The sequence below is a fragment of the Synchytrium microbalum genome (assembly GCF_006535985.1).
Source record: "Synchytrium microbalum strain JEL517 chromosome Unknown SmJEL517_scf0015, whole genome shotgun sequence".
Classification (NCBI taxonomy): Eukaryota; Fungi; Chytridiomycota; class Chytridiomycetes; order Synchytriales; family Synchytriaceae; genus Synchytrium; species Synchytrium microbalum.
In genome coordinates this window covers 1-15,095 of record NW_022158364.1, presented here as the reverse complement: position 1 = coordinate 15,095, position 15,095 = coordinate 1, and the positions used below count along the sequence as shown (strand labels likewise).

Sequence of the window (15,095 nt, the reverse complement as noted above, 5' to 3'; positions counted from 1 at the left end):
TAAGTGTCTCCCTCTGTCTTCCTCTTGATATATATTTCGCATCTGAAGCATGTCAGATATGATGTGCATTATGAAGCATTGTTGTGTGTTTGCGAGCGATGCAAGCCAGGGAAACGCAGTCTTCGGTTCGACAAGGTTTCTTGTCGTGCATCGCTATCTCACCAACAAAACGCCCGTCCGAAAGCGGTCCAAATGTGTATGCAAAAGGGGAGTTTATTTTGTATTGCGAATGCTACTTACAAATCTTTAAAAGAAACAAACTCAAACCTCACAACACACACACCGCTATACTGGGTGGAAGTGACAATGTGTATATAACTTTCGTGGGGTTCATACAAAGGCAAATTGGGGGATGTTTTTGGGTTGCTTTTTTATAGAGTTTAATTACTTTTTTTGGTGGGATGGGGTTTTCGTGTAAGGAGAGAACAAAAGACTAGACTTCTTCTCCCTCCTCTCTTCTCTCTCTAAACAATACTACAAGGTTTGTTGGTTGTTAGGGGGGTTGTGATGGTTACTGGGGAATTTCCTTTCTTCCATTTTGTTTGCTTTTGCTGGGATTTCTATACCACTCCAAATCAAACAGCCATCATTTGTCGTTTGATTACTTCCCTAGCCCATTTAGCTACTTCCTTGGTAGCTTGAGATGCTCCTCGATCAGCTTTGACTGATTTGAGTAATTGATCAATCCAGTCTGCACTCAATAGTGGTTTCAGTAAACCTGGTGGGAAAGCAGAAGCCAAATCACTAGATAAAGGAGAGCGAAGAGTGAGTGTATCTATTTAGCTGATAAATGAAGAGTTTTGAACCATAGTAACGAAGGGACACCGGGTTTCGTTATGTTGCGCTAGGGCAGAAAGCGAGTAGCGCACAGATACACAATGCTCTTAGCTACATACCCCAGTAATCCAATAACACTGCGTGTCAAGGATTCGGTCCGTTCTGGATCTGCTGCACACATTTGCAAGAAACCAAATATATGTTGCACTGATGGACTCAACAAATCAACTAAAAGACGAAGGAGAACGAGTTAGCAATGTACAGCAAAAACTTCCCTTTCGAGAGCCATGCGTATTACTTCTTGTAGCTTTGAGTCCTTGTGTTATACCAACATAGGCTTCAACAATACCCTCTCGTAATTGATTGGCATAATCGATCATATCGTATGAGTTCTATAAAAGAGGGTTGTCGTCAGTCACAAAACAAAAACACCATCAACAGGTGCCAGGACATGCCTTTCAACGTACCCCTTCAATTCGTGTTTGTGATGCTTGTTGCAACACCATCATAACAATGTGCAAATATGTTTCGAACTGAGGCCCAATTGCCAATGCAATATCACCAAAGCATGAAAATATGGCTGGCTTGACATCACGATGCAGTGTCCTTGACTATTGAAGAACAACAAAAAAATGAGTACCCAAAACCTTACAAAAGAATGAACTACACCACATTCCTCCAACCAACACCACGCCATACCTGCAAATCAGCCAACAACAAATTCATCGTAGTATCACAATATGGATATACTTTATCCGACAAGGCTCGACATATATCCCCAACCAGTCCAACAGCAATAGAACACATTTGGTATTCTTCGTGATTTTGTAATGCAGCCCACAAATATGTCTTGAAGGCATCCATGTATCGCACAAAGTCTCCTTCAACTGCCGTTGTCATGGCTCCAACAGTCAAGAAGGCATCTTCAAGTACTGTTGAACTCTTGGATGAACTGCTCATAATAGTCAACAATAATGACATGATGCGATCTGATACTGGTTTGATGTCGTTTGATAGCCTTCGAATAATGCTCTAAAATGTGGAGGTGAAAGGTCCAGTTAGAACATTAAACCACAGGACATCTTCTTGTTGATTGTAAACTCGTTGAACATACCGTGAGTACACTGCAGAGATTTGATTGAAGTTCGTGATGTGCCATTCTATCATCTGGACCCACTAATTGCGACTATTATACCAGTTGAAAGATGTGTTCGTTAGTTCCAAAACATTGAAAATGAGTCAAAGAAGACACAAGATATGAGGGGCCAACGAAACGCAATTTCAACTGACCTGCATTTGCACAGTATGGTCCAACCTGTCCAACACAGCTGTAGTCAACTTGCTAACAGCCGAGAAGCAATCTTTGGCACAATGCGAGACCATGGTAGAAATGGCTTCATATGCAGAAGCACGTAATTCCATTTCGGTAGACCTTTCGAAAAACAATTATAATCAAAAAAACAAACAAGACGAAAGTAAAGAAAGAGCAACTTTCGTACTTGTCAGCAACATCCATCAAGGTCGTAATAATACCAACAAAGAAATTCGACAGGACATAAGTATCTGGCACATCTTCTTGTCCCAATTGTTCAGCCAAGTTGATGATGCACCAACAACAGTTCTTGGCTACTCGTGGAGAATCGGTCAGACCAATTGTGATGGCATTCACCAAGTCGAATAGGTGTGTGTCTGGTCGTATGGCATCCACTAGCAATTCACAAATTCGACCCAGTGTCCATGCGGTGGTATCCTTGACTGCAACTACTTCGTCCTTCATCATTTCTATCAGGTATGGTAGAGCTTGTGTCACGAGTGGGATGATGAGTCTTGGTGTTGGACCTTCTAGGATGGAACCTGCACATGAAATTAGGTGTTGATCGTCAGATATGTGACATGTTGTATGACTTCGCCTTTTCATACCAAATGCCATAACGGCGGCTTCTCGATATTTCCAGTCTGTTGTTCGAATGTGTTGCTGTACAAATGAGATGACTGGTTGAACAATGGTGTCTTCAACACAGTTTGCCAACAATGTGAGACATGTTCTATGCAACGAAGCAAAAAGTATCATAATGGAGGTGCAGCGGGTCTTTACTTTTTCTTGCTGCTCTGGACGACAGCAAAGATTAGACTTACGCCGCAGCCATTGATTCGTTCCATTCATCTTCATCATCGTCTTCCTCCTACATTTCCATTATGATTTCAACATCGACGTTTCAAAAATATGACATGTCGACACATTCATACAATACCTTCTTGGTCAACAACCATAGAAGGATTGGAGCAAGTTCTGTGACGGCGCCATTGGCGAATTGTTGACTCTGCCTCGTTGGTTGTTCACCAGCTTCAGTTGCCTATGATCATCGACGATGATTAGTCATTACGTCGGTATCTTCTGTTCTGGCTGGAAAAACTCATTTCCTACTTCTTGAGCTTCAGCGGCAAGTTCCAATTCCTCTTCACACACTGTAGACCAGAACTCTACTGCTTGTAATACGATACTCTGATTATCGCTCTTCATTGCCAAGAGAGTCAACTAAGTGACAAAAAAACGGTTAATCGTACCCAACCAATATTGAACTCAACGTCATATCTTCATCACAACACATACCCCAAAGAGAGCACGTTGCATATAAGCGCCCATTTTGTCATAATACAGAGACATGATTCGAACCAAGCATTCAAATGCAGCGACTTGAACGTTTGCGTCAGGACTTTGTGTAGCTTCACAGACAACTTGCATGATAATATTCCTTTCTCCTTCACGTTCAAAATTCTCTCTCACGAATTCTAGCGAATTGCTCAATGCTTGAATTGCTGCCAATCGTACGTCTTGTCTGCATGGATAATGGAAAAATTATCGAGACGAAATCATGTATGATTGTGATTCGATCAAATCCACCGATTCTTACGATGTTTCTTCTTTTCGAGCTCCTTGTACCACAGCAGTCAATATAGGATTGGCTTCCGTAGCAAGGACCATAGGTTCCTATTACAATACAACACCCTCAATACCATACTCTTTGGTCATTGACACATCATGAAAAACTTACAATCTCATCACAAATAAATCCAATAGCTTGCAACGTGGCTTGCTTTAATATCTTGTTATCGGTCATAGTCACATTGTTCAATAGACTTGGAATGAGTTCAGGCCATTCTCGACGTGGTAAATCAACAGCAGCAATGGCAGCGACGGCTTGAGCAGCTGTATGAGCAGCACGTATTTCTTGTGATCCTAACGTACTGACCGTCTAATGATATGATAATGTATACGTCACTGATAGAGTCATCAGTGGCATTTTTGACCAATGCAAACTTACAGCAGATCGAATGGTAGCCTTGATTTCAGGTTCAATACCAACCCATCGTTCAGTCAGTTCTTGTAATTTGGCTTCATCCTGTAGCAAAGAATAGACATGTCTCAGTCAACAAAACTAAGCGAGTTCTTCTCAAGAATGCAAGCTCGAGAATTGCAGAAAGGAGCGCAGCACAAACCTTTGCTGTCAATGCGTTCTTGAGAGCAAGACCAGCAGAAGTTCTGGTAGTCCACATATTCTGTTCACTTGCTAATTCTGTAGCGAGTAATCCCATGTACATTGGCTAGAAAGCATGAGCATTAGTTGGATTCGCCCAAGAAGGCAATAACAGGCCGCTTCAATCAATTGCAGTGGATTGACAAAGAAAGCTAAGGCCAAAATAATCCAACATACAAAATTCTCTCTAGCCAATGTTTCCAATTGCTTTGTAGCTTGTTCTCGAACAGAGGTGTCTGATCCAATTTTTCAAGAGCATTAAATGTTAGAAAATTGATTGAAGCGAGGAATAGCAAGATAGTAGCACATCAGCATACCTGCTGATAGTGAGCCATTGAGCAGTTCCGTCAGTGATGGAGGTTGAAGAGATACGGATACCATGATTGTTTTTCTTGTTTTCTTATAGGGTTTTTGGATTTATAGGATTTGAAGAGAATGGAGCTCCAAACGAGACTAGTAAAGCTAGAAAATAGCGATAAATAATGGTCTAATGGTTTTTCAACCTAATATCGTCACTCGTCTATTGTGAGTGGGACTGCTGTTTTGCTGCAAAAGTGTGCGTTTGTGCGTTTTCGACAGCAATTCGACAGACAGGATTGAACGAGTCAGATACATAAAAGTCGCGCTATGATGCACTTAAACCCCGCAATTCTTTGCTCATGAATGCTTTCTATTAAATGTAATGTAAAAGTGCTAAAGTTCAATACCAAAGCTCTCCCAAGATGATACGAAACCGAATATTAAAAATAGTACACCTCCCAGCAGTGTGACTGTCTTGACACTGATTTTGGTTGCCAGCTACAAAAATGGAATTGAATGAAACTGCATGTGTTTTGACGACAACCGTCCCATGAAAGTCTTACCATTCTACCACCAATGACAGCCATAGCTGAACATATGGAATGACCAGCAATGGAACCCAAAGTGACCCACCACAAGTTTTCAGCACCAGCTAATGCAATGGCTAGAAACGCATTGTCATCAGCTGCACAACTCGATGTAATACATTACAACTTGAAACATACTTGCTATCTGACTTCGATCACCCCATTCAGCGAGAAAGGTGAGGACAAAGGTTTCCACAAACACAGGAGTCAAGACGAAATTCATGAGATTTGAGATGCCTATTCCCAATGTCCGTAGCTTTTCCATAGCTGGTATCGGTTGTGCTGATGACGGGTCCTGTGTACTTCCATTAGGTATTCCATTTCCATCTTTACCACCCTTTTCCATATGAGAGGCCTTCATTTCAGCTTCTTTATCTTCTATTTGTTTAGTGACTTCTTCGAGCTCTTCTAGACCTTCTTTGCCCGTCATTGCGTAAGCTTCCTTAATCATTTTCAGGCCAAAGACTATGAATAGTAGTGCGGCGACCATCTGAGTGTACTTTTTGGAGAAGAGGGCAGGGAGGGTGTGGCCTAGGAGAGCAGATAGGAAAGTCATAATGCCTAAAGCACACATGGCAGCGGAGAATATGAGAAGCCTAGGGTTCTTCATAGCCATGATGGCAGCTATAAAGAAGGTCTTGTCCCCTGTTAAGTGAGAGTGAGCATTGACTGCAGTACGCAGTATGTGCAGACTAGATCAGAGTCTTACCTATCTCTGAGACCTAAAAGATGACAGATGAAGTTTCAATGCAATCAGTTCCAGTGTCCTTAGGTCAAACCAACAGATGTTGGGATTTGGAGCAAATGTTGTCTCCAACCACAATTAGGTGATATTGCACTTACAACAATGACTAGGAAACTCCATATAACGGCATTACGTTCATGCATAAATTCTTCGCTGACATCTTCTAGCGTATCATGAAGGTCGTCCCCCTTGAGATAATGAACGTGTGAGTCAATAAATCAGGACTACAGAGATAATCCAGACAGTAAAAGAGAACAGGGCTAGCTAGATCATATACTTACGTCTGCAACCATGACCATTCCTGTTTACCAATTTACAAAGCAGAACCGCCAATTTTCATGAGCCTCTAAATTTTGTCAACATGAATTCGACAAGATGAACCGTCAAACAGGATAGAAAGGAGCTTGGAATTCATTGATCTTTGATCTTTACGTGATTCGACACGTTCTCTAAAGTCCGACCACTCTCGTATTATATACTGCGGTGGTTTCCGACCCTATTGCAATTGCACTCATTGCCAAGCTTCACAACCGAACGAAACCGTGTATTTTTTCTGATAAACGGCGATCTTGGCTATAAATCCCTCATAGTATTCCTCCTCCTTCCTCCTTCACAAGTCTGATTGCCCTCACGATACCTTCACAGCAACCACCATAGTTGGCCTTGAAAAAGTCATAGAATGACGGTAGATGAAAAGTATATAGGGCTCGCCCTGGCACTAGCGTCAAGTGTCTTTATAGGCGTGAGCTTTGTCTTAATGAAAATGGGCCTCATGGACGGCCAGAAACAACATGGAATCCAGACTGGTGAACACTACAGTTATCTGCAGAATGTAAAGTGGTGGATTGGAATGGGAATAAGTGAGTCTTGAAAGAGAAGCTACCTATTGGATATATCAGTCACCCTCTCTTTTGGGACCTAGTTACTATGATACATTCGCACCACACATTTTCTCACCCATATCTACTCTAGTGATTGCCGGTGAAGCCGCCAATTTCGCTGCTTATTCATATGCTCCTGCTATTCTAGTGACTCCGCTAGGTGCCGGAAGTGTTCTAGTTAGTGCCGTACTGGCTTCCATACTGCTGAAGGAACGTCTGGGCAGCGAAGGAAAGATTGGCTGTGCTCTGTGTATGATTGGAGCTATCGTTATTATATTACATGCTCCTGGTGAAAAAGATATCGAATCCGTAGACGAAATACTGGATTTGGCCGTGCAGCCGGGTAAGCTCCAGGGAGACTACAAACGGGTTCTGCACGTGGGTGTGAGAAAGGGATTAGCGTTCTGGGAGAAAGAGAGAGTCCATGAAATCAGGATTCTTGATCTTCTAATTCAGCCATTACGGTTTTTCGCTTATCTAGAGTCGCATCAGATGCCCTTTTGGCACAACTCGCGACACTGATATTATGAAGTCTTCACCCAATGCGAACTCTAACCCCTTTTCTACCATCCAGCATTCATGATGTACATGCTGCTAGTCATTGGTGTGGCCCTATACCTTATCTACAAAGTCGCACCAATACATGGCAAATCAAACATGCTCGTGTACATTGCTATATGCTCACTGGTGGGCTCGATATCCGTCATGGCTTGCAAAGGCTTTGGAATTGCTCTGAAACTCACATTCGCCGGCAACAATCAGTTATCACGGCCGTCTACGTATTTGTTTGGAATGGCTGTTGTCGTCTGTGCTGTGACGCAGATGAATTACTTTAACAAGGCGCTGGATTTGTTTTCGACCAATAGAGTCATGCCAAGTGAGTATGGGGAGAGCGTATAACAGATTCTTGTTGTTGATGGAGTCGGGACTCGCTGTGTTTCATATTTCTCGCTGTCTCGCTGAACGTAAGCTGACTCAGGTTTTGTCGCAATAGTATATTATGTGTTCTTTACTACTGCTACAATCTTGGCGTCTGTATCTCTGTTCCAGGGATTTAATGAAACGGACTCTGTCAAGGTCTTGTCCGTGTTTTGTGGATTCTTTACTATATTTATTGGAGGTAAAGCAAAATGTTAGAGTTAAGGCGCTTGCATGGTGGAAGATAATGAAAGCTCGTCAGTTTTGCTTACTCTGTTCCTCAACATTAGTGTTTATGCTGAATTCCAAGCGAGAAAACACCTCGCACGATCTATCAAAACCATCGTTAAGGGCCTCGATGGTTTCGCGGAATGGCGGTGCCAACGGTCATGTTGATGATAGAGTGGCTTTAGTGTCTGAGAGCCATTTACTGAAGACTTTTGATGACGAGAGTGGAGAAGAAGAACTATATAATGTGTGAAAGAGAATTATGATTGAAAAACCTCTTATTATTGTAATACATGATGCAGTACGTTAGATGACGCGATTCCACTCGATACGTGTTCTTTGGAGGTTAGTAGCTGTCAACGTGTTTTTCGATCATCATTACCAAATCCCTGTCCAGCGGCGAGAAATTGACCAAAGGCAGGAAGGATCAGATGGCATCGGCAGCAGCAAAATCCAAGATCCAATGTAGGAATATCACCATTTATGGATTCTGCAAGAAGGAAGGCAAAGGATGTGAGTTCAATCACGAAACTCAGGTAAATAAATACTGGAACTAGTAGAGCTTGTGTTGTAGCACTTGCTCTCTATAAATCAGCTTTTTAATTCTGATTTCCGAACATATTTCTAGGCAGCTAAAGCTTCAGCATCTAATACCCCAGCTCCTAAAACAAACGACATGTAGTTCCAAACTTCATTCGCTGAACCCATACTTTGACATTGACATTTCCTTCTTGATCTCAACATATCCTACAGGCCAAGACCTAAAATAACAGCATCATTCACTCCTCCAAGACCGTCAGTCCCTTTAACGTTGAGCCAAAGTGTCGATGTTCCTGAATTTGATCCATTGCTCTCCTACAACCCGTATGCTACTACTCAACCTTCTATGGCGGATAACACGCCTGCGTATCCGGCTAGTGATTTGAATGTTGCTGGTATGGTTGGAAAATAAGTTTGGAATTCGCGCAACATATAGCGGACATAGGTTAATCTCTTTCCATTGTAGGATCAGGACAAGCACTACCACCTACGTCAGATCCCTCTTATCAACAACAGCAGCAAGGGTGTGTGAATGCTTCTACCTAAACTTTTCAACAAGTCGGACACGTCACTCACTGCAATTATCTAAACTAGTTACGAATACTACGACCCTCAAACATTCGTGCCGGACCAGCAAGCAAATGGATATCCAAGTAATGAAATGGCTCAAATGAATCTAGGAGCGCCATCTGGAGGACAACCTGATCCAGTACGAGCCATGAGTCAACTGTGTTAGATATGTGGTGCATTGGTCTTACTTTTTGTTGTCTCGTCGCAGAACGACACCCAGGCCAATCAATATTATGGTAATCAACAAGAAGGAGGATACTACTATGAACAGCCTCAAGTCCGAGAACCTGTAAGTTTCGAGACCAGACCCTTCGAATTTGCGTTTCGACGCCAACTATTGACCGGATTTTCTTTTGCCGACTCTCTAGTTGCAATACCATCTATATACAACGCCATTACCTCATATATCCAACCTGCATCCACATCAAAAGACCATACACTCCTTTTTCATGTCGGATCATCTGAGGGAAGAGTTGCATCAACGTAGTGAAGCTTCTCAACAAGTTACTGATCCTGCCAGTAAGAGTGTAATGCTATTTCTGCGAATTGTTTGTGTTTGCACAGGTTTCTCAACACTCTCCCATTTCCTAGGAGTCGACCTGTCAAGAATGCCTTCAGAGCTACACGTATACTCCAACTTTCTACCACTGGATGACCATCTAGAGCGGTCTGTCAAAGTGTTTGGATATCCCACGTGGGTCTATCGTGCTACGAACCGGAGTGATGGGAATCCATACGTGTTGCGCCGGATTGAAGGTAAATTATTTGTGCTGTTTGACGGAATAGGTTGGATTCAGAACCTGATGCCTTTTCCTGCTCCTTTTTTTAGGATTTCGATTACTGAATGAACTTGCTATGACAGCAATCGATTCTTGGAGAAGAATTCGACATGCAAATATTGTAATGGTTCGAGAAGCATTTACGACACGTGCATTTGGTGACTTTTGTAAGTGCAGCAAAGAAAGGGAAAATCATGCTCACTGCATAATGTCACGCTGACTTATGTTTTGTCATATATTTGATTTACCAGCACTGGTGATAGTATACGACTATCATCCACTATCGATCACCTTGGCAGCAAAACACTTCCAACAAAACTCCTATCACCCATCAAACTCAGTTCCTGAAAAGACGTTATGGAGCTATATAGTACAAATTGCTTCTGCTTTAAAGACCATTCATGCTGCTGGACTTGCTGCACGTGTGATTGAGCCAAGTAAAGTTATTTTGACTGGCAAGAATAGGTGAGGCTACCTTACCACTGGGAATTTAACCGAGGACGTAATTTCGCTAATCGAATCCATCTTGCTCGTCTCAAGGATACGGCTTAACTGTTGTGGAATATTCGATATGCTTACGTATGATGGTGGCAAGAATATGGTTCATTATCAGGTAAAATTTGAACTGCGATGTCGGTGATTTGACTGACAGGGCAAAAAAATTGGATTATTACTGACTCACATGTCACGTCGTAGCAAGACGATCTCTTCCACTTTGGCCAATTGATTGTAGCACTAGCATGTGGATCACTAGCATCTGTAAACCATCTGCCGAAATCTATGGACCATATAGCTCGACACTATACACCCGACATGAAGAACATTGTTTCATATTTACTCAGTAAACCCACTATGGCTAAATCAATTGATGATGTGGTGTTGATGATTGGGCCTAGGATTTTGCATGAGATTAATTCTGCTCATCAGTAAAGCAAATGACCATATCTTCTTTTTTACTATGTTTGGTACCTCTGACAAAGTTTCTTTTCTTTATGACACAGCTATAATGACATGCTAGAAGGAGAACTGGGACGCGAGTTGGAGAATGGAAGACTAGTTCGACTGATGTCCAAGTTATCCTTCATTAACGAACGACCAGAGTGAGTTGGTTGCATTTTCCTTCCCTAGAATTCTTCCTGGATTCCAACTGATTTTCTTGCATCAATTTAGGTTTGATCTGGATCCCAGGTGGTCTGAGACTGGAGATCGATACCTACTCAAGCTATTTCGGGACTATGTGTTTCACCAAGTTGACGATAATGGACGACCACTTCTTGATATTGGACATGTTATCACTTGTCTGAATAAGGTAGATTCGAATGATGGAGCGATTTCTTGGATTTTGTTCTTTTATTATTTTACAAGCCGAGGCACATCAAACGAGTGTCCCAAACTTATTCATTCCTTATTACACAATTACATTTTCATCGTTTCTGTCGCAAGTCTGTGTCCCCTCTTAACTCCTTTGCTTTTGTTTACTCTAAACTCTAACTACTCTTGTCCACTGACTAACTTTTCTTTTCTGATATATAAGCTGGATGTTGGTATTGATGAAAAAGTCATGCTAATGAGTCGAGATCAACAGACAATTCTCATTGTAAGCTATAAAGAACTAAAACAGTGTCTAAGTGGTGCAATGGCTGATTTGATGAAGGCTAAATAATGACAAAAGCAATAAAAACATTGGTAACAACTTACGCAACACGTGTCTATCTGTTCATCATTTCTCGCCATGATATAGGGTTTAGATCATATCCAGTGATTGAAGACGTGTACAGTAGAGCTGGTGAGTATTGGTATTGAATTGTGCTGCTGTTGCTACTGTTGAATGATAGATGTCGTTCGTTCGCGTCAATGTCCATTCTGTCAAATTGTTGGAAGAAGAAGATGAGACTTTGATGCCATAATTAAACGAAAGCAAGCCAAATAAACTCACCCATTAGAATCTCCAGCTACAGAGGATGAAGAAGAAGAATAATGAGGAGGAGTGTTAACGGGACTGGTAGATGTACTTGGGTATCCAGCCAAATGGTAACCAGATGTACTTCTCTGTGGTGAATAGACTGGTGCATTCTGTATCTGCTGCTGATAGTTTACTATAGGCTCACTTTCTACTACTTGTGGTTGTTGCATGCCAACCGATTGTTGTTGTGATACTTGCATATCAATAGACGGGTGCTGCTGTTGGGACTGATGATGTTGCTGTTCTACTAGGTCCATAGAGTACATGTTTTGGGTTTGGTATTGCTGGTACTGGTTATTACTATTGTTTGTTTCAGACATTGCCCAAAAATCCGTCAATCCTTCAAATGTTGCTGATGTCTTGATACGTTTCGCTGATGGTTGATGCCATTGCTGGTGGTCGACGAGAACCTGTTGCTGATATTGATGCAAATCTTCGCCTCTCCGTTTAAGAGGAAATCTAGGTTGGTCGAGTAATGTCATGTCCATGGTTGTTTTGATTGAGAACGCAAGTTGGAGACTATGTAATTGCGAGATATAGAGAGGTAAGAATGAGTTTAATTTACTGATATGGTTCGGCTGTATCAACTAGGACTTGTTTGGCCTACCAAAGAACGACTTCTAGCACATGCAAAGTTGTGGTTTGAAATGTGAGAGACGAACGCAAAGTTGCTCAATCGCTCAAGTAGAACCCCGATTTTCTCTTGGAGAGCTTGAATTGTATTTATGCCACGTAGCCTAACGCCCTACAAGGATGCATCGCTCCTTATTTTAGATAATTGTGTGCCTTGGACACATCATTGCAAGTTCTGAATCGATTAAGGAGCAAATCCCAAAGGGGAGCAAGATGTATACTCGGAGAGACAACACACGATACAAGAATGCCTGATTTCGTCATCAAAGTCACGATCTGGCCCTTCGGAGACCTTCGGAGCGTTTTGGGTGGCACTAAATCGAAGCCATCGATGTTTTTTAGACTTTGTTTTTCGCCAAACCTCCAAACCTCCCCAAACAGAGTTCAACTACGAGCAACATGAAGTGGACATCTTTATTTGCAATTGCGGTGAACATCGTTGCCAGTGCTCAGGCCGGTGCTCCGCCGCCATACAATTTCACCAATGTCAACAGTGGTGAATTGTTAGCACTAGAGAATCCCATATGTAGTGGGCCAACTTCGACATTCAGTTTCTTTACTCCTCCATCTGGCTTTACGAACTCTTCACAATTCGATTTTACAACTCAGCAAGTGCTGTTGGCTTCGAATGGCAGCCGATTCAATCTGACGTACCCAGTTTACTTCTCACCCATGTACACACAGTCTACCTTTAACAGTAAGTCCGGATGCATGGCAATCGATATTGGTTGTGAGGCTTTTTCTCTGTGGGGTTACTTGATGTGTGTGTGTTTTACTCGGGCGGGTTTTTGCATCTTGTCGAATCAGCTATTACAAGTTGGAGCACACTTCAAAGACCATCATTGCACGATTATTCGTGTGGTGTTGCTTGGGGTGCTGAACTTGTCGCATTACTTGCCTTTTCTCTCTATCGAATCCTAACCATCGTATTTGCACTTAGTCTCCAATATGCAAGCCGTACTGACCGGTTTAGAGCTCAATGTGTATGTCATTCGAAGTACTTGAAGTATTCCGTTGTCAGTCCTTAACTCAAGATTTTTTCACAACTATAGCATTTCATTTTCCAATCCTTGGGCACCAACAAGCGGAGGTTTCATTCCAGGAACTAATTCCATGGGACTAGTAGTTGAAAGTATGTCTTTCTGATAGACCCATTTCGTATTTCAAAAGGGCTCGAAGCTAACCGTGGTATTTGTTTTGCTCTCCAATGTAGTTGTTTACAACGGCGACACGATAAATACCTTTGATAACCAGTTACAGACCTTTGTATGGGAATACAGCTCGCCAGGGAACATTTCTGTTTCTCCGGTTTTCAATCCTCCACTCGTTGCTCCTACAACCGGAATGAACAAGATGCCAGTATATTTCGAAAGTAGCTTATCGCCAAGCGCTAGCTTTGCTGAAGCAAACTGCCAGCATGCAATAACAGATCCGTCAAAATGGTACTTGCAACTTGGCGTCAGTAAGTAATTTACGTGTTTGTCTTTAAGATCAAAGTCAAGCTTGACTAAGGAATCTCCGCCCTCGAACTTATAGTATACGAAGTTGATCCAGCAAAGATCAGCAACTCCCCATTACCTGATTTCTCTATTGCAGTCGTACCAGCTTCCGGCTCTGATACGCTCAATAATGGACCAATTACGCTGTACAACCGCTCTGGCGTTCCTGTCATGTCTCTTGGCTCATATTTAGTATCCAACTTTTACGCTAAATCTTGTGACAATGTGAGTTGTAGAACCCCTTTCACAATAGTTGTGCTTCCGAAGGCGCTCACATAAATCCACTAGTCCACTATCACTCCTCCTACTATGGTTTGTCCGTCACCGGCTCCGGCCTCTGCCGCACCCTCAGTTTCACCATCGGTTGGTCCAACTGCTGCTGCTTCTCCGGCTGCTGCTTCTCCTGTAGCTGCATCTCCTGCTGCTGCGTCTCCTGCTGCAAATACTCCAGGTAACTTGAGAAGGTTGAAATTTAGGACGTGTTAACGAATCAACATTCTTACTTCACTGATTTGAACCAGACGTTGCTCCACTTCCTACTAATAACGTCGTTGTACCGACCACTGATGTGCCTCTTGCTTCTCCTACTGCCGTCGTCGCAAGTCCTGTCGTTGCATCACCAGCTGCAGCCAACACTGCTACTGCATCATCAGCAGGTAGTTCTGGTGGTCCAAATGTCACTGCTATCGCTGCTTCACTCGGGTCTCTGGCTGCTTTAGGGCTGATTCTTGGTTGTGGTGTAATGGTACGTCCTGGTCTTCTTGTTGATTCTGTCATTTTTACCTGATTCCTATTTCTCTCTAGCTGTACCGCTCCAACCGGTCAGTGTAGGGATCTGGAAGCATTCATATCTGTAAACCTTACACCAAAACAAAAGAGCTCTAAACCGACACTCTATATCTCTTGTATTGTTACACTGGCATATCATAGCTCCTGAATGCGTATTAAAGACGAACATAATCGCATGATACTTCTCAATAATACATGAAAAGATAATGAAAACGTTCAGCTCCAATTCAAATTCACATCATCCTTAAGAGCAGTTTTTATTATTCTATGATTCTTTGATATAATGGAAACCGAGTTTCACTTTCTATCTTGAAAACAAGATTAGACCAACCCCTCTGTGTTTATCCAGG

General features: G+C 42.3%; 4 protein-coding genes across 4 annotated transcripts; 2 read left to right on the top strand and 2 right to left on the bottom strand.

Moving 5' to 3' along the window:
• Positions 1–575: 575 nt before the first annotated feature.
• Positions 576–4,694, bottom strand: SmJEL517_g03047 (uncharacterized protein; the record flags this gene model as incomplete). Its single annotated transcript, XM_031168975.1, has 19 exons — positions 576–744; positions 897–1,005; positions 1,076–1,169; positions 1,245–1,388; positions 1,477–1,809; positions 1,892–1,963; positions 2,068–2,209; positions 2,277–2,631; positions 2,698–2,822; positions 2,914–2,960; positions 3,030–3,131; positions 3,203–3,313; positions 3,389–3,614; positions 3,690–3,766; positions 3,831–4,031; positions 4,101–4,178; positions 4,276–4,380; positions 4,491–4,549; positions 4,631–4,694. 19 exons carry the CDS (start codon positions 4,692–4,694, stop codon positions 576–578), a joined length of 2,613 nt encoding a protein of 870 aa, XP_031025049.1.
• Positions 4,695–5,006: 312 nt separating this feature from the next.
• SmJEL517_g03046 (uncharacterized protein) lies at positions 5,007–6,244 on the bottom strand (the record flags this gene model as incomplete). Its single annotated transcript, XM_031168974.1, has 6 exons — positions 5,007–5,111; positions 5,177–5,277; positions 5,339–5,845; positions 5,910–5,922; positions 6,044–6,133; positions 6,227–6,244. 6 exons carry the CDS (start codon positions 6,242–6,244, stop codon positions 5,007–5,009), a joined length of 834 nt encoding a protein of 277 aa, XP_031025048.1.
• A 380-nt stretch (positions 6,245–6,624) lies between these two features.
• SmJEL517_g03045 (uncharacterized protein) lies at positions 6,625–8,225 on the top strand (the record flags this gene model as incomplete). Its single annotated transcript, XM_031168973.1, has 5 exons — positions 6,625–6,805; positions 6,918–7,169; positions 7,401–7,703; positions 7,821–7,946; positions 8,035–8,225. The coding sequence occupies 5 exons, from the start codon at positions 6,625–6,627 to the stop codon at positions 8,223–8,225; spliced, it is 1,053 nt and encodes a 350-aa protein (XP_031025051.1).
• A 178-nt stretch (positions 8,226–8,403) lies between these two features.
• SmJEL517_g03044 (uncharacterized protein) lies at positions 8,404–11,524 on the top strand (the record flags this gene model as incomplete). The annotated part of the gene is made up of 15 exons (XM_031168972.1): positions 8,404–8,508; positions 8,601–8,650; positions 8,726–8,907; positions 8,979–9,036; positions 9,107–9,221; positions 9,291–9,371; positions 9,451–9,601; positions 9,674–9,838; positions 9,912–10,028; positions 10,113–10,326; positions 10,402–10,474; positions 10,558–10,787; positions 10,863–10,961; positions 11,032–11,170; positions 11,396–11,524. 15 exons carry the CDS (start codon positions 8,404–8,406, stop codon positions 11,522–11,524), a joined length of 1,908 nt encoding a protein of 635 aa, XP_031025050.1.
• Between the last annotated feature and the right edge of the window lie 3,571 nt (positions 11,525–15,095).